The sequence below is a fragment of the Myotis nattereri genome, assembly GCF_964212035.1.
Source record: "Myotis nattereri genome assembly, chromosome: 2".
In the NCBI taxonomy this organism is placed as follows: domain Eukaryota; kingdom Metazoa; phylum Chordata; class Mammalia; order Chiroptera; family Vespertilionidae; genus Myotis; species Myotis nattereri.
Window position 1 is genome coordinate 103,913,042 of NC_138076.1, and position 21,482 is coordinate 103,934,523.

The following is a 21,482-nucleotide window of genomic DNA, read 5'->3' on the forward strand; positions in this document are numbered from 1 at the left end:
TATTGGCTGTGGATGCTGCCATCTTTGAGGGTGGGACAGTCAATTAGCATATTCCCTTCTTATTGGCTGTGGACAGTGTCATCTTTGCAATGGCATGAGGGCCAATTAGCATATTCCTTCTTTATTAGATAGGATGTTACTGTCAAATTTTGAGATGCAAAATATACCTGTTTATTCCTAAATATTAAGTTGATGCTAAATAAGAAAATCAGATTTATTTTTCTTAAGATTCATTATGTGTGCTGGTAATGTGGTTATATTCAGAAAACAACTGAATACCTCTTATCATAAACTTTCACTCCCTTTATGCTATTGCCTATTAAAATAAAATGTTTGAAATAAAGGACATTTCAATAGAGGTTATGTAGTGCTAACACACTATATGGGTATCCAATACAAAAACCAATCAACAACTTGTAAAACATATATTATTTCTTATTGCCAACAGTCATGGTTGAAGAAAAATGGTGTGGATGGGTTGGGGCTGAAGAGCAGGAATGACATTGTCCAGTAGTACATACCAGAAAATGCATTATTCATAGGTGCCAGCAAAGTATATTCTCCATCTGGCCTCAGAGCAGATGCCAAACCTAACTGGGCTATGAGGTCTGCAAAAGTGGTTTGTTGATTTCCAGCAAGCTCAATAACTTGTTTGGCTGTAAAATAAACCATCACAATTTCCAAAATGTCAGTGTTATCATCATCATAAAATTAGTAGATTAATTATTGGCTGTTTTCTATAAGCTATTTTCTGCACTGACAATTTAATAAGACATCCTGCCTTTCCTTAGTAAGAATTCCAGCTTCCCTTTTAGGGAATTAATAACATCAAAACATTTTAGAAGGAAAATATCTTTCTGTCTTCTTGCTTTTAATGTTCTTTAATTCTCTATTGCTCACCTCTAGACTCTACTCTTTTTTTAAAAATATATTTTATTGATTGTTTACAGAGAGGAAGGGAGAGGGATAGAGAGTTAGAAACATCGATGAGAGAGAAACATCGATTAGCTGCCTCCTGCACACCCCCTACTGGGGATGTGCCTACAAACAAGGTACATGCCCTTGACCGGAATGGAACCTGGGACCTTTCAGTCCGCAGACCTACGCTCTATCCACTGAGCAAAACCGGTTAGGGCTAGACTCTACTCTTATGAGTACCATAGTTCTTTCATTTATTCAAAGATGATCATTTAGTTATATCTTTCCTTTGTGTTTTTAAGAAATATTTGACACTATAAGAACCTTTATAAGTATTAGGTATTAGAAATCCTAGAAAACCAAGTTTCCATGCATGGAGTGCCCATGACTCCACAGGTTAACTATTTAGCACTCAGTTCACTCACTATTTATTTTGTGTTTGTGTTTCACATGTCATTCCTTATCCTATCTAATAATAGACAAACAGGGTAACTGACCGTACCTTTGCTAGGCTTCCCATGGGCTAATCAGCGAGATATGCAAATTAACCACCAACAAAGATGGCGGTTAATTTGCATATGTAGGCGCGAGGTGGAGCAAAAACTGAAAGTGGCTCCAGCTGGAGCAGCGAAGGCTTTGAAAGCAGCTCTGGCCGGAGCGTATGCCTGGGTCCCTGGTGCTGAAGGAAAACCGGTGCAGGCAGCCAGGGGAAGGGAAGGCCTATTGCACGAATCTTTTCATGCAACAGGCCTCTAGTACTACATATTCATCTTTCATGGACTTACTCTTGAGGCATCATAATTGATAAACAATAATAATTAGAAGAATATGAAACTGTTACTCACCAGAATCAGGAATTAGGACCTGATCAATCAAATGAATAACACCATTGTTTGTCACAATATCTTTTTTGTTCACCATTTTTATTCCATTTACTGTTATGCTGTCACCATCACATCCTATCTCTATTGTGTTTCCTTCCAGAGTCTCAAAGACTGCTCCTCCTGTAATGGCCTCAGAACACTGGAGAGTGTTTAAAATGTGATATTTCATGAGAGCTGAAGGACAGAATAAAAAGAGAAAGTATTCATATCAAGGGAAATAGAATTTGACCCTTAAAAAACTTGTTTCACTATGAAACTAAGTATTTATAAGAAATATATATATCTTATCTAAGTATTAACTAAATGTTTTCAAAGTCTGTTGAAGTTCTTGTAATTTTTTTCATCAACTATATAACAGACAAAGCTCAGCTCAGTAGGAAGAAGAAAAGAAGATCAGTTGCATGAAATAATTTGTATAATACTAACAAAATGTGTTGGGTCAAGTCCCCACTATCATAAAAAAGCACTTTTTGATGTGAAAGCAAAAAATAAATTTGTTCCATTCAGAAGGCCTGTAAAGTTATTTGTTAACTGATATTAGTCCCAAAACACATGAGCAGTATCTTGCATTAGCCACTCATAACAGAATACCTGTACATAAATTTGTAAAGCAATTAATAGAAACAGAAGGCAAGACAAAGAATTCCCTAAAGACAACATATAGAAAGTATTTAAAGTAAAGATTATTTTTGAAGGATATCTCAAGGGATCAATGCTTCAACTATATTATTTTTATATCTGAATTTTCAAAATTCTAATTTTAAATTGGTTAAATGTATTTTGGAAGAGGCTAAGGAAATGTATTAGTCACAATGTAAAATCTATTTGAACATAGAAAAGGAGACTGGAAAGAAGACAAATTTTATACATCAATAAGTAATGGCCCAAGAGAACCATGCAATTTATTTAACTCAATCATATTTTTTAGCATAAGTTTATAATTAAGAACACTTAATAATATGTATATAATATTAAAACTTGATGGTTTAGGATACCTTTTCTATACTTGCTGATCCTTTTAATGTTGCTATTTACTTACTTGAAAATAGTACAAAAGTATAGTCTTTAGAATATTATTATTTTAATTACTTTAATTAGTAAATTAATTATTAAATTACTCTGCATATGCTTTCAAAGACTTTTTTTAAAGATTTTTATAGTTCACTTAAATTTTTTTCTTTGTCTTTGCTTATCAAAGCTGATAACTTTAGCATGGCAATCTCTTTTTTATTTTATTTTCTTCTTGAAATTCTGGGAAGCTTCCCATATAGGAAAACATTTTTGTACCTTCAGAAGCCACTTTGTCTCCCATGATCCTTTCTAGGACACCTCGTGGAAGTTTCTCAAAGGCCTCATTGGTGGGAGCAAAGAGTGTGAAGTGACCATCTCTTCCAAGGGCTTCCAATATATCAGATGTGATGGCTGCTGCCTAAAACACAAATGTGCTTTTTAGATGCTTGCACATTATAAATCCAAAAGAAAATTGCATGACACTTAGACTAGGCTGACAAGAATGAGCTCATTGTATAGAAAACTATAAAAGTTTGGTCTATAGTACTGTATAGAAACATTATAGTACTTTTTGGCACACCAACTATGTCCTTTCCATCTTTTTTCAAACTGTCTGTAAAAAATTACAATTCTGCCATTGTTTGTATGACTATAGCAATATCCAGCAGTACATAAAATAACTAAGATGTACACATTGTAAATGTACTAAATATACTGCAGTCATGTAACTAATCATTTTCATCTATGTTGTCCTCCTAAATATTATTTCATATGAGATGATTTATTCTATGTAAAATGAAAACTTTTCATTTCAAGAAATATATTTGTTGTCTTTCTGCCAGATTTGTTTAATAGCATTTTATTGTTTTTAGATTCGAACAGAGAAAGAGAAGGAATTTCAATGATCCATGACAATCTACTGTTGCTTCTTGTTCTTACCCTAAAAGATGAGAGGTCATCTTCTGCTTCAATGAAGTCTTGAATTGAGGTACCAATTTGTGTAAGGACACGGTCAATGACATGTACAACACCATTTGTTGCAATCTGGTTCCCATGGATGATTCGAGCACAATTAACAGTGACAACCTATAATTATTTGGGAAAATCAAAGTGCAGGAATCAGAGCTATCCATTGACTACTGAGACAGCAAGCTCATTCCCTATTTTTAATTTATACTAATAAAATTAACATAAAGAAAGAGACATTCTGAATATAAATTCTGAAAGTAAAAACTTGCATATTTCTATACATAAAAAAGAAATAAGAGAAAACAGAACCAGTAGAGAACTCAAATATAGTTACACTTAACATATCATAAAATATAAGAAAAAAGCATTTTTTCATTTGAATTGTTACTTTAATTCTTTTTTTTCTTTTATAGATATAGTAATCAACTATTTCTAATGTAGAGCAATCTATAATAATAAAAGCATAATATGCTAATTAGACTGGACGTCCTTCTGGACATCCTTCTGTCCTTCTGGATGAAGCTGGGGCTGCGAGGGAAGCCCAGGTCCCAGGTGCCAGAGGGAAGCCGGTGCCAACAGCTGGGGGAAATTCTTGCATGAATTTCGTGCATTGGGCCTCTAATAACTTACATAAAATGTCTAAATAGTCCTAAAATAAATTCTAAGAGTGAAAAACAATTATTATATAAATATATTCAGTTTGATTCTAATAATGTTCTAAATATTTCCTCTTCAATGATACTTTTTGACTCTGGAAATTTGACTGTTGAAAGAGTCCTATGAACTTGTAAGTTTTACACAAAGACTCTTATCTAAATACACAAGAACCTAACTCAGTATAGTAGCCAGAGGCTGAATAAAGGGAATTCTCATTCTCTGATTATTCTTTGACACACTCTCTGATAAATTATTATTTATTATTTTTCTCTGATTACTATTTTTTTAAACTCATCAACTACTAAGATGTCCTCTTTTAGAACATCTAAGTCTATTGTTAATTTAATTTATTCCTCACAATCAGTCACTGAATCAATAATGTACTTGTCCTAAACATGGGGCAAAGTCATGATATGGCACCTATATTTACTAACTTTTATTAGCTCTGTGAACATTATATAAATAGTACAGAAAAAATTAAGGGCAACATTACTTAGAAATGTACTGTTTACTAGTGAAACTTACCCCATTAGGATAATGGTTAATGAAAAGCCCCAGATTGTTATACATCGAAGGAACAATCATACCATTTTTTAAGTCTTTGGTTAACATTCGCTTATTAACCATGTGGCTATGTAAAGCATTCAATAATTCAACATTTACATTGCTCTCCAAACCTCTACGGATATCCTAGGAAAAATTAAAGTTATAGAAGTTTATTTTATTGTGATTCATTACTAATATTCTTATACTTACACTATCACTCCTCTCATTAATTTATCTTTGCATTGTCCAGCTGAGCAAACCAAACTGTCATAAATAACTTATTTTTTATTATTTCAATTAATTAAGGAATTTTGTAAGTATAGGTATTCAGTTAAGGTCCTGAATCTGGTAGAGTGTTTGGGCATTTTTAGAGACAAAACAATATTTTAAGTGTATATATTGATAAAGTGACAATCTTGATATAAAGTAAAGGCATACAGGGATATACAATTATCAGACATTTAAACTATTTTGAGTAGTAAAACAAAAACATTACATTGTATACAATATTTGAATTTAATAAATGATTTTATGTTTATTCAAAAACAAATTTAAGAATTCAAACATTCTGTACCTTTTTATTCATCCAAAATTATATATGATATCATGGTGTACATGGTGCTATGGGAAGTACAATGATAGGTACGGTGAAGTTTATACTTTTAAGGTACTTATCACATAATAGCATGCAACAAAAAGCACAATAAGATAGAAGATAGAAGGTGGAAAAATATTTCAGTGATCAAATGAGGAAAGCCAGCTTTTCAAGGTTTGCAGATAGGCTTTGAAGGGTAGATAGGATAGTAATGGTGCAATGATCATTCTGAGTCCAGTTGATAAATATTAAGAGAGCAGAAGTTATCTAGTGGGGTTAGCACATATTTGAGTTTCTCTGATAATATTAAGAAAAGTATGTGGGGCAATAACATATCAAACATTAATGCCTGAGTAAAGTGTAAATTAAACTGACAATGGGAAGCCACTGAAGATTATAATAATTAGATTATAATAATGGGCCTTAGGAAGGTTAATGGGGTGGTAATGTACAGCAAATGTGAGGGTATTAAAAGTATAAAACATGGGATATGGGTGACTAACTAGTTTGTAAGAACTGGAGAGAAAAGAGGTAAGGATGACTTACAATATCCAAGTCTAAACACTGAGACTGCTACTGCCAATTGTGGAAAAAAGAGAAAAACAATTGTTTATGGAGAGAAACAAATGTATATGTTGTAGATACCTTTTGTTTAAAGATAAAGATGATGTATCCAAAGAGCAATATTAAGATGTACATTAGAAATATTCTCCTGGAGTTCCAAAAAGAGCAAGTACAAGAAACATAGATATCATGTTATTTGCACTAAAGTAATAGATGAAGTCATCAAAAGTGTATATAAAGAAGAAAGTCTACTGCATAGACTGTAATAACACCCATTCTTAAGGCAAAGAAGAAGAGGAGTCAGCAAAAGAAATGTGGTTAAAGACAACCAGAAGAGAGAGTTCTATAATGCAAGCAATTAACCACAAAGTTACAAGATACTATCCAGAGGAATCTGCCTAAATTTTACCAAATATATATATATATATATATATATATATATATATATATATATATATATATTTTTTTTTTTTTTTTTTTTTTTACTGTAGTAGCAATTATCAATTCATCAAGTAGAAAGTAGAAATACATTTTGATTCCAGTTTTACAGATTTGGGAACTGGGTCATAGTTTGGTGTGTGTAAATCAGACTATCCACAAAATCAAATGCATTGTTTACAACACTTCATTTAAATATTCATACATGTGTTTATAAATCTGTCAATCTCTAAATAGTTATATATATTTACATATATTCAAAATAATAAAATATATCTATAAAATATAATAAATTCAAAATTTCACTAAGCTTCTTACCTTTCTATTAGATATGTCAAAGTTACATATATTTCCTGGCTGGGTGTGGCTCAGTGGTTGAGCATCAACACAGGAACCAAGAAGTTCCATTCCCAGTCAAGGCATATGCCTGAGTTGTGGCTTGATCCCCATAGGGGGCATGCAGGAGGCAGCCAATTAATGATTCTCTCTCATTACTGATGTTGCCATCTCTCTCTGCCTCTCCCTTCCTCTCTGAAATCAATAAAAATATATTTAAATTTTTTTTAATTACATATATTTTCTCACAACCAAAAAAGAAAGAGTAAAGGAGTAAAATAGAATAATAATAAGTGCTAGTTCAGTAGTCCATTTTTGGTTTGCCTTTTCTTTATTAAGCTATGAGGATGCTGGATTTTATTTATGGATATATGAAAATGACTTATTCCTTACCCTCAATAACTTATCCTTTTATGTATCTTTATATATGTATAATTGAAAGATATACTAGTAAACTTCTATTAATTTCCAAGTTAATAAAGCAATTAAAAATAAAATAATAATGACAACAAAAATAATTATATTTAAAAAAGTAATGAATTACAGAATCCAAGTTGTTCCAAGCCTCATTACTTGGTGCAAAGTAAGTGAATGATCCTTTTCCTTCGATCTCTTCTCTCAATTTTGAGACATCAGAATAGTGTTGTGTTGTGGTGGCTCCCACAATGCCCAGAGTACCATAAACATTGTCAATAGGCAAAACTGAAATAATAAAGAAATAAATAAGAATTTAGGATATTATTTCAAGGATATTATTTTATAAGCATTTAAACTTTACACTGTTGGTAAGTTCCCCAATAATTGAATTGATAATTTTAGCAATAAAACTCTATGACATCAATTTTATATGAAAACTGCCTTTTGAGTGCTAAATAATAAAATACTATTGAAAACTATTATTTCATATACCCTTTGTATATATACTTGTGAAGAAAAATGAATTTTAAATCATCATTTTAGTTTAACATATAGTCTGTTTAGGTGTCAATCTTTCCATGTCAATAATAGCTCAATTATAATCATCAGTAAATATCTCTGATTATTTCATGGAAAAAGTGGTATTTTCTCTCATGTTGGCTTAAAGTTCTTAAATAGTATGTTATTGTTATGTATAGAAATATAATTTTGATAGATTTGGGTACTTAAAAGAAATATACAGACCTGCTTCTTTTAATCACCAGAAAAGAAATAGATCAAAGTATCTTACATGTCCAGAATAGCTCTCTTGGACTTCCAGAAGAAAGATTAATATATCAATATCAAACTTAAGCTTGGTGCAGAAACTTATTTTTTATAATTCTATCATATTTGAAAATTAGTCTACTTTGGACAATCTCATTGTATAAATGATTATTAGAGCTGTGACTATAATAAGGTGATATAATTAATATATCAAATGATAAAATCAGGATTTAAAAATACTCCAACAGGATGGAGAAAATGAGTCAAAATTAACAGATTAAATGTAGCAGGGTTCCATGCAAGTGCTATGCTTAAGTTGAAAACAAAAATCCTGAGAATGACCTGACTGGATAGTGTTCATATAAACAAGGCCTGTAATAAATTTTAATGGATTTGCAAATTCAATATGAGTTAATGATATGACATGGTAACCAATTATATTAACACAAGTTTAGGGGCACCCAAAAGTGAGATATTTGTCTTGATAGTCTCTCAGCTTCTTGAAACCACTTGAATTGTAAACACCAGTCTGGGATCACAATCAGAAAATAGATGACTGGACTGGGGGCTTTTTATGAGTCGGTGTACGCGATGGTGAGACATCCAAAGTCTATGCAACATTAGAGGAAGTAGGGTTGGCTCCCACTTCCCCCAGAAAAGAGAAGATTCTGTTGGAGAAGAGAGGGTAGCTGGAGAAATGTTGTGATGGTTGGTGCTGAATATCAGAATAGCTACCATTTCAAAGAGGAAATAGATTAACTGTTTTTTTCCTCTAGTAGACAGAGTTTTAGGTAACCAACTTTCAATATGAGGAATATTATAAAACCAGAGCTGTCCAATTAGAAAAATGTGTTGCCTTTCTAAATAGCTACATGTTTCTAGACAAGTTCAAAGAAATAGATTTTTAGAGGAAATTTTTGTTCATGAAGGAAAGTTAAAATAATTTAATTTATGTGTCTGTTGCATTGTACAGCATGCAGTGTATCCAAAGCACATTGTAATATTTTACCACCATGATAAATTAGTGATTAACACAAATATATGGGGACATAGTTAGGAAGTATAAACACACACACACACACACACACTTGACTTCTCTACAAGCTACTTCAACCTTTTTCTTCAAACAATACAAATTTCTCATTTAATTCAGTAACTAAAATTTTACCTGCTGGGCAGCCTTTCACTCCTTCCATTCTCATATAACCAGGGCAACATTCATATAGCACAGTCCTGTGCATTGGAAGAAAATCAATATTAAAATGGGGAACTACATAGAATACATTTTGACATAAACTTTGTAAAGCATATGCTATGAAATTTTTAGAATCCAGAAAGCAATCATTTGTTTATTTTTGACACTAAGGTATTTATATTAGTTTGAGGATATAGTAAAGATTTTCCCTAAATATGTCAGAAAACAGGTCCTTTCTTTTATACTTAGTGTGTATTCCAAATATGCCTCATGATAATCAAGAATATAAAGAACAAAGATTTTGAATCTAGAGCCTTGGAGTTTCCAGCTGGGACCTGGCCTGCATCATGGCCAAGATCATTATCACTACTGATTTGTAATTGTAATTGTAAATGTGTGAATGACTCACAAGTCTACCAAATGTCTGCAAACTAACAGAAATAATGTTTTAGTCAAAAAGTAAGTCTGGGTGAGGGGCTGAGGGCCATTTTCAGGCTGGCCAAGCCCCCCAGCAATGGAAGCTCCCAGCCTCTACTTTTTTTCTTTTTTTTTTTTTTTTAAATTCTGGGATTTATTTACCTTCTATAATTGAAACTTTGTAGCCTTGAGAGGAGCTCAGAGCCGGCCAGGCAGGTGGGAGGGAAGCCTCCTGTTCGCTCCAGCTCTGTGGCCAGAGCCAGCTGAAAGCAAGTATCTGGGGTTTATTTACCTTCTATAATTGAAACTTTGTTGCTTTGAGTGGAGCTCAGAGCCAGGCCACGGCAAGCGGGAAGCTTGGCTTCCTCCATCATTGAGGCAACCAAGCCTCCTGCTTTCTCCAGCTCCGTGGCTGCTGGCCGCCATCTTGGTTGGGTTAATTTGCATATAGTCGCTCTGATTGGCTGGTGGGCATGGCTTAAGGCATAGCTAAGGTATGGTCAATTTGCATGTTTGTCTTTTATTAGTGTAGATTAAACCAATAAGCAGGTTTATCAAGCAATAAAACATGCTTTCCAATTTTAAGTTAGTCAGTGAAAAATATAACTAAAAGAGCAATTGTCTTTTGGACTATAGTGGTGGACTTTTTGTCTATAGTGGTGGGCTGGGAATCTGGTGGTTTGGAATTAAATGAAGAGTTGAAATATTCAAATCCTTTTAACTTTAGCTTTGATAAAAACTCTGTGGTCAGTTAGAGTACTTTAGATAATTTCCAAATAACTGTAGGTAAGCATTAATTTGTGACTCAAAACCCCTAATATGTCAGGTCATTTTGCTCTTCTAGCCCATTTTTTAAACATAAAATAAAAAAAATCTGGGGCATAAAGCTTAAATGATTTGCCTAAGAGAAAAGAGGGAGTAAAAATTACATAGTCAACCACTCACACAGATTCTATACCAAATCACATTGCCATGTGACTTGCCTCCTTTGAACCTATATGAAACATAGGTTCAGGAATGAAAATTCCACTAGTATATGGAGAAACACAGGGAGAATTTCTTCATTCATGTAAGTGATCTGTTCCTTTTTTTAGGAAGCTCACGATTTGGGAGAGGTTTTTCAAGAAAAATGGAGGAGGTATGCCCAAGGAAAGACAGACATCACGGTGTTGTCTTTGGAGCTGGCACATTAAGAAAAAGATGAGACTTACGTTTTCTTTCCACAGATGGCACCTTGATACCAGTTTCTACAAGTGCTGAAGTATTTCTTTTTGGTGCCTAAAATCTGTTGAAGGGCACAGACATTTGGGCTTGAAAGAGAGAAGAAAAGAAAGAGAATTGTCATAAAGACATTTACCTGTAGTTTTTTTTTTTTTTTAAATATCTACCAGTAAAATGGTTACAAAAAGAGTTAACAGGTGGATTTGATTTTTAAGGATGTAATTAAAGTCTTGAAAAAACCTGAATTTTATTCAATCTTACTGAATCATTGGAAAAACTAAAATCTATGTGAAAGAGAAATGATATAGCTCTGAGAATAAAATGTCAGTGTACCAAAAGTTAATCTAATAGTATTATAAAAGCAGTATTAATTTTAATGTAATTTTGTTTTCACATATCTCATTCTCATTACTTTTAATTGTAAATAATCCATTGACTCCTTTTAAGCTAAATACATGATCAATTTGAGTATAGGGGAGCCTTTAGGGCTCCCTGATACAATGAGAGACTAGAGGATAAAAGATACAAGTTTTACTATGTTCACAGACACTATATTCTGCAAATTTCAAGGTAAGCCATCATAAAATGAAATGAGGGCTAGAATTAACTTAAATAATATTGCTGCACAAAGGAAAATTTATTTCTTTGAATTGAGATAATAGATTAGAATATCTTTTGCAATATCTTAAGTGTTTTTCTCTCTTAAAAAGATGGAAGTCTTATTTGCACTGTGAGGCATGGAGCTTTTGAGCATTATGAAAATCCCTCTAAGACACAGGAAGAAGTGCCAAGATTCTTTTCAAAAAAATTCTAAATGGTTGGTTAAGATACTAAATTATGACATAATTTTCAAAATGCTAACTTGTAGCTGAATTTATTCTAAGAAATATAAATTGTCTGCAATTTTATTGAATCTAATATTTAAAAGCATCTTAAATGCTTCAAAAAATTCAGGGACCTTGTTACATTACCCATTATTTAATTTTTATACAAAACTTAAAAATTTCCCTAACATCATGTGAGATATTTCATAGCTGTTTACATAATGAAAATCTCTAACCACAGATTCTTTAACTTTGAAAATCTTATTCCAGATTTTTGGAAGAAAATAAAAACACAAATAAATGACATCATAAAGAAATGCCCTGTTAAATATTAATTAGATTCAAATTATATAACATTTCATAAAAAACAATTATACACAGTTATTTTGAAAGTAATTCTTAACATTTAAAACATAAAATTACAGACTACACGTTTTTTTCTTATTACTTTGTAATAAGTAGAAAAATATACATCATTGTACATACAATAAGTTAAGGTGGGGGTGAGGGGTGGTTATAACTTGACTTACCCCTGATCTCGGCCTCTGATACGGCTATGAGCCAAAATTTTGTCATAATGACCATTGGCATTTGCAGGGTTAACAACAACCAGCAAGAGCAGAGAAAATATGGATAAGAAAGGAATCATCTTTAGCCTCTCCGTTGCAGTTCATCCAGGAAGAGAACTGGCAGTAGGCTTTGGAGAGCTCAGAGTTTATATACATGCCAGAGTTGTGGGAGGGAGAACTGTATCAACCTTGGGAATCTGCAAAAAACATCAGCAGCTTCAAATTGCTAGCTAAAATCCACTTTTGTTAGTTAGGTTTCCTGAACACATTGAGCCTAATTTTTACTCATATGAAGATTTTTGTTTTTATATTATTTATATTTCTCTTTATTTTTAATATCTGGCTCATTTCATGTTCATATTTCCATTTTATTCTTTGGTAATTTAGAGGGGCCTTTTAATAGGAAATAATTTTGTTTGGGTTTAAGGAATATTCTTCAATCCATCCCTTTCAGGGTACATGTCTCAGTGCTTCATGCAATCATTATTTGATCTTATCATATCTTGTCACATTCATTTTACAACAAAAGTGAAAAGTAACCATTTTTTTCACCAGAAAACAAAAGAAGATATAAGTTTGATCATCACAAAGGGGTAGTGGCTGTTAATTAAAAACAAATGCAGAATGGATTTAAAACTTGCATGAAATATGAAATAAGAATTCTAACTTGCTGACAAAAGTGTAGAAGAGACCACATTTCCCTTATAATCCTACTGAGGAGATCCCTCTCATTTCACTCCTCTCTTTAAATATCAAAGGGTAGGTGGAATTAACATAGATCTACTTCTGTCACGTTTCCCTAAGTCTTGAAACAAAGCAGAAAAGGAAACATTTTTATCTTTATTGTTTATTCATTACATACATCACATGATATTGAAAATCTCTAGGCAGTAAATCTACTGATAAGCACTGGGCAAAAGTATCCCATATCAGAAAACAGTATTACTGATATAACCATAACAGAATAATTAAACTCATATTAAGAAACAGGGATGTTGCCATAATTATTCTTCTGATTTTATCAGAGTAATTAAAGTCTCTTAAATGCTACATGAAATTCCTAGCAAAGGGAATATGCATTATCAAAACTCTACACATATATCAAATCTTCAAAATATTTTGGATAAAAGAAATCTGAATTTTAGAAGTCAACAATGAGCTAAAATAATAAGGTCAGTGAATCTCCTTGGATAAACATGTTACACATTATTCTAACGTCAAAGTGCAATTCAAATTTTTCTTGTGGCAAATTGCTTCTGCTGCAATGGCACAATAGTTCTGCTTCCCTACTGGTAATATAAAGAAATTATATAATGAATCTCCATGTGTCCAATTGGAAGTGTTGTTGGGGAATCTGGATTGGACCAGAGAGAATTCCAAGTATCAGGATAGTTATATTAAGCTTGGATTTTGTCTTGGGGAAATACATAATTTTTCACCTTGCTGCCAGATTATTAAGAAAGTATAAAATGAAACAATAATTTCTGAAGTATGATTCAAAGGCTTTTTTTTTTTCAATTTAAAAATCTTGGTAGTCACATCTATATATATATAAAGAGCCAGGGGCTATCACATCCAAAACAACAGAACAGTCTGAGTGGGGCGACAAGGCCAACAGGGGGGTTAGTGAGGGACAACCAAACGACTGAGCAGCGGGCTGCATGGGGCGACCAGGCTGGTAGGGGGGCAGTTGGGGGTGACTAGGCCAGCAGGGGGGCCAGTGAGGGGTGACCAGGCTGGCAGGGGGGGCAGTAAGGGGCAATCATGCTGGCAGGGGGGACCATGCTGGCGGGGGGGGGGCATTTAGGGGTGATCAGGCTGCCAGGCAGAGGCAGTTAGGGGTGATGAGGCTGGCAGAGGGGTCAGTTAAGGGTGGTCAGGCAGGCAGGCAGGTGAGCAGTTAGGAGCCAGCAGTCCTGGATTGTGAGAAGGATGTCCAACTGCCGGTTTAGGCCCAATCCCCAGGATCAGACCTAAACTGGCAGTCGGCCATCCCCTGAGGGGTCCCTTCCTCCCCCACGCATGAATTTCATGCACCGGGCCTCTAGTATAGAAAATAAAAGAGCTATTTAAAAGGAGAGATGAAGAGAAAATAGCATAAAATGTAAATTATATTTTTTCCCTAGTCCCTTATGGGAAGAAGAGAATTACTGTAGCCTATATTTTATATTTCTGTAAATGAAATATTCTAACTTCATCCATATGTTGCTGGCATGTGTTATATAATAGACTTCTATTCCTCTTATGTTGTGCAATTTGCCAATTGAGTAGGATGAAAAAACTTTTATAAAAATAATTTCTATTTAATATCAGCAAATTAGCTGTTAGAACATTATTGATAACATAGTTATAAAAATCTTCAATTCCAGACCTTATTGTTTATACATTTATAGTGTAGATCAGTGATGGCAAACCTTTTGAGCTTGGTGTGTCAGCATTTTGAAAAACCCTAACTTAACTCTGGTGCCGTGTCACATATAGAAATTTTTTGATATTTGCAACCATATTAAAACAAAGACATATTTTTGATATTTATTTTATATATTTAAATGTCATTTAACAAAGAAAAATCAACCAAAAAAATGAGTTCGAGTGTCACCTCTGACACGCATGTCATAGGTTCGCCATCACTGGTGTAGATTATTTTCTTAAAACATAACAATAGAGACTTGGAATTATAGAAAATAAATCAAACTTAAAATACAGAAATCTCTCTAACATCATCACTATAAGAAGTAATTTACTCTTTACTGGATGCTCACTATTATTGATGCAACTTTTTAAATTTTAGATAACTATAACTGTTTATAAATTTTTCTATAATGAAGCTAAAATTTGCTCAAATCTAATGTGGCTATTGAAGAGGAAGTAATGGGGTATAGAGAAGAAGAGATATAGACTTGGATAATATGTATTAAGAGTAAAAGAGCTCTTTAAATATAGTCCAGAATAATAACAGATAAGCTTGATTATGATTATAACAGTGAAGAAAGAATTAATAATTTACTGCCATGTCACCCACTTTCTTAATAGTGCCTGTAATAAATTGAAAATATATTAATTCTTAAAAAAACCCCAAAACACCAAAACACCTAGTTGTTCCTTGATACCACAGTTTTATCTTTCAGTCGTCTGAATAAACAAATAATTGCATAAGATGAGTAGTGAAAATGGAAATGTATTTGTAAATTCAAGAGGACTGTTCCCTTTCTGAAAGGACATACAGGTTTCCTTTCTGTAAAAAACAAAACAAAACAAAAACATGAGATATGCTCCTTCAGTAGAAAGATATTCCCTAAATTTTTCTTTTTGGAGTTTCTAACAATGGAGTCTTAAATATATCCATGAGACTCATATTTGGAACTTGTTTAAGTCCCATGGAAGTCAACAAATGCTAGTTCTCAACAAATATTTATCCTCAAGATGAGTAATGCAATCAAGGAAATGAGAGACAGATTGTGTATATAAACTGCATGTAAGTTTAGAGGTTGGAGAACATTCCAAGGAAGGAAAATTTTAGAGTAAATATAAAAACATTAAAGTACTGCAGCTTAAAAGCTGAGCTCAGCAAAGAAATAGTGGTGGTGTTGGTGGCTCTTCCATGGGATCGCAAGGAAAGCATTTCAAGGATCCACACACATGAGATTGTGGTATGGTGGCATGGCTTATTTGTGATAGCTCCCCCTACCCCTGGGTTTCTAATGTGCCATCTCCTTCCATGTACAACATGTCTTCACCAAGGCCAAGGCAAAGGCCAGTGCCCAGAGTTTCTGCTTCATAGTCCTTCAGAGCCCTCTCAATCTACTGTGGAACCCAGGTGGCCACTAGACCCATATGGTTGCATGCTCTGGGCAGGAGAGAACACAATGAACAGGGCAAGTGCAGGTCACCAGTAAGAGAGAGAGTGAGAATGCTCTTCCTCTCCTGGGATTTTAACTAGGAGTTTGTTCAAAATAACCAATTAACTTCCCAAGATTTTGAGGGATTGCATTGGCTCCATCCCCCCATTAGCCAGTGATCTTTTCCCCAGATTATACCGACAGTCTCTGTGGTTAAGTACATCCCTCTGTGCCATTTTGACTTTATTGCTTATGTGTTTAATGCCCCTTTTCTTCTATCCCTTCCTCAAGTGATCTGTGGGGAATGGACTGGTGGTTTTCTAGGGGGAGTGTGAAGCTGAAGCTTCCTGGTGAAGCAAATAGGCCTCTGCTTCCCAGCTGACCATGCCCAACAATTTCTGACTTGCTTCACTCTCTTCCTTTCAATAACTAGCTAATGAAGGTAACAGTGGGAAAAAGTCCAAGCAACTACTTCAGGCAGAATCTTGGCTTCAGCGAGGCAAATAATTGAATTCCGGTCCGTAGCCAACAGTTTGTTGTAGGGTAAGGAAAGAAATGGGAAAGTCCCAAGAGTGGGAAGAAAGATAATCTAAATTATAGAGAAGAGATTAAAAAATAGTAAGAGGAATACAGTTCTCTCCTTTCAGAGCACTAATCAAGGATCTCTCTCTCTCTCTCTCTCTCTCTCTCTCTGTATCTCTATCTCTGTCTTTCCCTCTCTCTTTCTCCACATAGAACCCTTATTCTTCTATTTCATGAAAAGATCCTGCCCCTGGTTTGACTACATAATTTTATTCGTGGTTTGAAGAAAGATTGAAGTCTTGGGACATTCTGGGTTACAAAGTCTGACCCAGAAATGCAAGCCATTAGTGAAAAAGAAACCATTTATAATGCAATCTGAGAAAAATAATGTGTCCAAATGACATTTGTTTTTAGCTACCAGGATGCTAATTCACTGTCAGTTCCCAAATTGTCCAGTAGATCTTTTTAGTAAGCCTTGTAGCCTCTAGAAATTGTGAAGTCACTGCAGTAATATGCTTGCAATCACTGGCATGCAACGAATATTAGACTTATGCTCTCTAGCATTGGACATGGCCTCTGGATTAAAAATAGATTGGCCCTGGCCAGTGTCGCTCAGTGGTTGAGTGTCAGCCTATGAACCAGGTCACACAGTTTGATTCCTGATCAGCGAGCATTCCCAGGTTGCAGGCTCAATCCCCAGTAGGGGGCATGCAGGAAGCAGCCCATCAATATTTCTCAACATTGATGTTTCTCTCTCTTTCCCTCTACTACTTTCCTCTCTCTCTAAAAATCAATAAAAACATATTTAAAACAAAACTGGATACTCAAGCCAAGAGTAGACTTTTAGGACAGAATTTCCTTGGTTTTGAATGATCCAAAATGGTTCTTTACCCCAAGTTTCTAAACCCCTGCTTTTTAACATGTAGTCTATGACATTTCTTAGTATCACTTTGCTTTTCTACTGGCCTTTTTGTAAATTTTGATAAGGCCTTGAATTTGATGCAAGTACCTTGGCCATGGAGCATCTCAACCTTCCCTGGTACCTGGGGTCGCAGCTCCGTAAATTGAAGTTCTGGCAAAGACCCACTTATCTTTGTTTCCTTAGAGTGAGAGAAAATGTTTTCTTAAAATTATTACATTGTTCTGACCTAAGACAACAGAAATTCAAATTAAATAAAAATTAAATTTTGTGATCTTTTTTCTTCATAAAACACTCATACAGCCAAAATAAAATTAAATATCAATCTCTGACTTAAGTCAAAAGGGTAATATATAAGCTCAGATTTTTTTTGCTGACACATTGTAGAGCTTAGAAAAGGTGGGACTTCCTGAGTCCTCCTCCCAATATATTTCTAGAGAATTTCCTCCTCTACTCCCATAGATCTTCCAGTTATCTTATGGCCTAACATATCTAAGATAATAAACTTATATCGAGAGAAAGAAATGACTAACTTGACCCCAAAGTAAATATTAAATGACATGTCTTTAATGCTAATTCATTTAGAAGCAGAGCAGAAGGAATTATTTAATAAATGTGTGTAGTATGCCATCAAGTGACAGATCTTACTCTCATCCTAAGTAACCACTGTAACTACTTGTCCCTAGTTGTGATTTTGAAATCTTAAAATTGAGTGTATATAAGCAGAATTTCTTTTTAGCAGTATTTACTTGTATTTCTCTGGAGACACCTAGTGGAGAAAGTACAGTATACATTTCTAGAAGCACAGATACCATCTATTATATTTTGATTAAAATATAAATATGAGATCGACATAAAATAATCTTAAATTCTTTACAGACATATATACATTCCAAAAATCTAAACATTAATAATTATCTTTATGTAAAATATTTTAAAGCTGATTTAGATTGACCAAAATAAATGATGTCAACTCTAAACAAAAAGTGAAAAATCTACTTTGGTTTTTGTATGTATGTGACTAAAGAATAAATTGCTTTACTTTTTACCTGAGTTTTTGTTATTGTTGTTGTTGTTGCTCTACACTTACATAGACTGGAGACAAGAATAGAAAATTGTGAATAAGAAATTGTGACAGGTTTTTCTACTTCAAATCAATGATTGGAAATAATCACTTCTGCAGTCTATTTTCGTCATTGGTTCCCATCACATTTATACACCATGTATTTGTCATTGTTGGTCTGCTTGACACTGTGAACACTGTGCCTTTCAGCTTTTCTCTTTTTTACATATGAACAACTTTGTTTCAGAGCTAATTAATATTCTGGTCATCATCTGTCTCTAACTTACAGATAACTTCCATTATTCTTTCAGATCACACTTTAAAATGAGGTTATGGGTAATTACTGCAATTTACAAAATTTTGTAGACATCCAGCCTTTATAGTACTGGAATTTCAACATGCCATCTGGCACAGTTGGTCTGGTGAAACAATAGTCTGAATTATGATAACTCTATAATTCATAATCATTCATTTATCACCCTCCTGAGACCCTGTCCCTCTGAAATAGCAACATTCTTAGGTCCCATATTTAGATCGCTATCTGCTGATATTTCCTTTGTTTATTTATCCATGTTAACGTGGTCCTCAAATTCCCTTAATCTTCTTTTTTTGATGTTTATACTGCATTGTCTATATCCTCTCTCTCCATATCTGAAAAGCTTCTTTTACTTCTTCCCAGGAAAAATGCCAACCAAATATATTGTGCTCCAAAATAAACTGTGTTTCTCCTCTTCTACAGATATTGATCATATATGATTAATTGACAATTGCAGCTATTCAGCATCATTACTACTAGAGATTTATTCTTCTTGCTCACTCCATATATGATGAGGGTTTCTGCTCTCCTTGCTCAAATTTGCTCAAAAATATAATTTTTTCTAAATATTGCAACTGATTAAGTTTGTTATTCACTACAATTTTCTTACATGCAAACCAATATCAGGGTTCTTTGTTAGTACTGTGGGGAAGCAAAAACAAAAAATATCTCCTGTTCTTTATGTTAACACATGTGTAACATTTTAATATTAGTATTCTTATTCCCAGAGACACCAATGCTTGTGGTAAAAGTAGAATTAGACAAGTCATGGGACCTCAGGTCATGCCTGCATGCATTACCTGCACAGGGGTTTCATAGGTTCCCAGTAGTTAATGGAAAACAAAAGAGATGATGATCATATTAGAAAAAGTTCTGGGGAGGAAATTATTCCACTGGGCATAAAAACTAATTATATGGTTCTTATTCAGAAAAGTAAAAGACCTATAATAGTTAATAAATTCTTTGGAATTTATTTTTTATCATTTTTAAATCTTTATTGTTGAAAGTATTACATACATCCTTTTTCCCCCGCATTGACCTCTGCTAGCCTATTCCCACCCCCCACCACAGGCCTTCACCACCCTTTTGTCTGTGTCCATTGGTTGTGCTTATATGCATACAAGTTCATTGATCTATTCCCAACCACACACCCTCCCCTGCCTTCCCTCTGAGGTTTGACAGTCTGTTCCATGATTCTATATCTCTGGATCTATTTTTGTTCATCACTTTATGTTGTTCAGTAGATGTCACATATCAGTTAGATACTGTGACACTTATCTTTCTCTGATTTGATTGTTTCGCTTAACATAATGCTCTCCAGGGCCATCATGTTGTTTCAAATGGTAAGAGCTCTTTCTTTTTTATAGCTGTGTCATATTCCACTGCATAGATGCACCACAGTTTTTTAATCCACTCATCTGCCAATGGGCACTTAGTCTGTTTACAAATCTTAGCTATTGTAAATCGCACTGCTATGAACAGAGGGGTGCATATACTCTTTCTGATTGGTGTTACTGATTTCTTAGGATATATTCCTAAAAGTGAGATCACTAGGTCAAATGGAAGTTCCAGTTTTAAGTTTTTGAGGAAATGCCATACTGTTTTCCACAGAGGATGCACCAGTCTCCATTTCCATCAGCAGGGTACTAGGGTTACCTTTTCTCCACATCCTTGCCAATACTTGTCATTTGCTGATTTGTTGACAATAGCTGTTTTGACAAGTGTAAGGTGATATCTCATTGTCGTTTTGATTTGTACCTCTCAAATAATTAGTGACTGAGCATTTTTTTACATGCCTTTTGGCCTCCTGTACGTCCACTTTGGAGAAGTGTCTATCAAATCTATCATAGACAAATATGTTGTCCCATGCAGTGGGCTCTCTTGTTATTTTTTTGGTTTCTTTTTCTGTGCAGATGTGTTTTTTATTTTGATGTAGTTCCATTTGTTTATTTTCTCCTTAGTTTCCATTGTCCTAGGAGATACATCTGTAAACATATTGCTACCAGATTGGGGGCATGGCTGGCCTGCAAACCACTCATGGCCCCTCATGCCAGCTGGCCCCACCCTCCAGTGGGGACCCTTCACCCAGATCCGGGGCCCCCATCAGGGCAGGCCGGCTGGCCCCCACCCATGCACCAGGCCTTTATCTATACTAATAAAAGGGTAATATGCTAATTAGACCGGGAAACTGGCCAGGGAGGGCAGTTGGGGGCCATGAGGCTGGCAGCTAGGGCAGTGGGGGCAATCAGGCCAGCAAGGGGGGCAGTTGGGGGCAAGCAGACTGGCGGGGGCAGATGGGGGAGAGCAGGCGGCAGGCAGAGTGGTTAGGGGCAATCAGGCAGGCAGGCAGGTGAGCGGTTATGAGCCAGCAGTCCTGGATTGCAAGAGGGATGTCTGACTTCCAGTTTAGGACAGGGATCAGGCCTAAACCGGAAGTCGGACATACCCCCAGAGGTCTCAGATTGGAGAGGGTGCAGGCCAGGCTGAGGGACACCCC

General features: G+C 34.6%; 1 protein-coding gene across 3 annotated transcripts in view; it reads right to left on the reverse strand.

Moving 5' to 3' along the window:
• Positions 1-12,424, reverse strand: part of POSTN (periostin) — a 50,607-nt gene extending 38,183 nt beyond the window's left edge. For 2 of the 3 annotated variants that reach the window (XM_081084677.1, XM_081084678.1), the window contains exons 1-9: positions 12,288-12,421; positions 10,924-11,022; positions 9,269-9,333; positions 7,463-7,620; positions 4,965-5,129; positions 3,753-3,899; positions 3,090-3,231; positions 1,764-1,976; positions 522-656 (exon numbers count right to left, since the gene is read on the reverse strand). In XM_081084677.1, coding sequence (XP_080940803.1) covers positions 522-656; positions 1,764-1,976; positions 3,090-3,231; positions 3,753-3,899; positions 4,965-5,129; positions 7,463-7,620; positions 9,269-9,333; positions 10,924-11,022; positions 12,288-12,406 — 1,243 coding nt within the window. In that variant the 5' untranslated portion in view covers positions 12,407-12,421. Of the gene's footprint in view, positions 1-521; positions 657-1,763; positions 1,977-3,089; positions 3,232-3,752; positions 3,900-4,964; positions 5,130-7,462; positions 7,621-9,268; positions 9,334-10,923; positions 11,023-12,287 lie in introns of all 3 variants that reach the window. The other variant, XM_081084676.1, reaches the window with a different exon arrangement.
• Between the last annotated feature and the right edge of the window lie 9,058 nt (positions 12,425-21,482).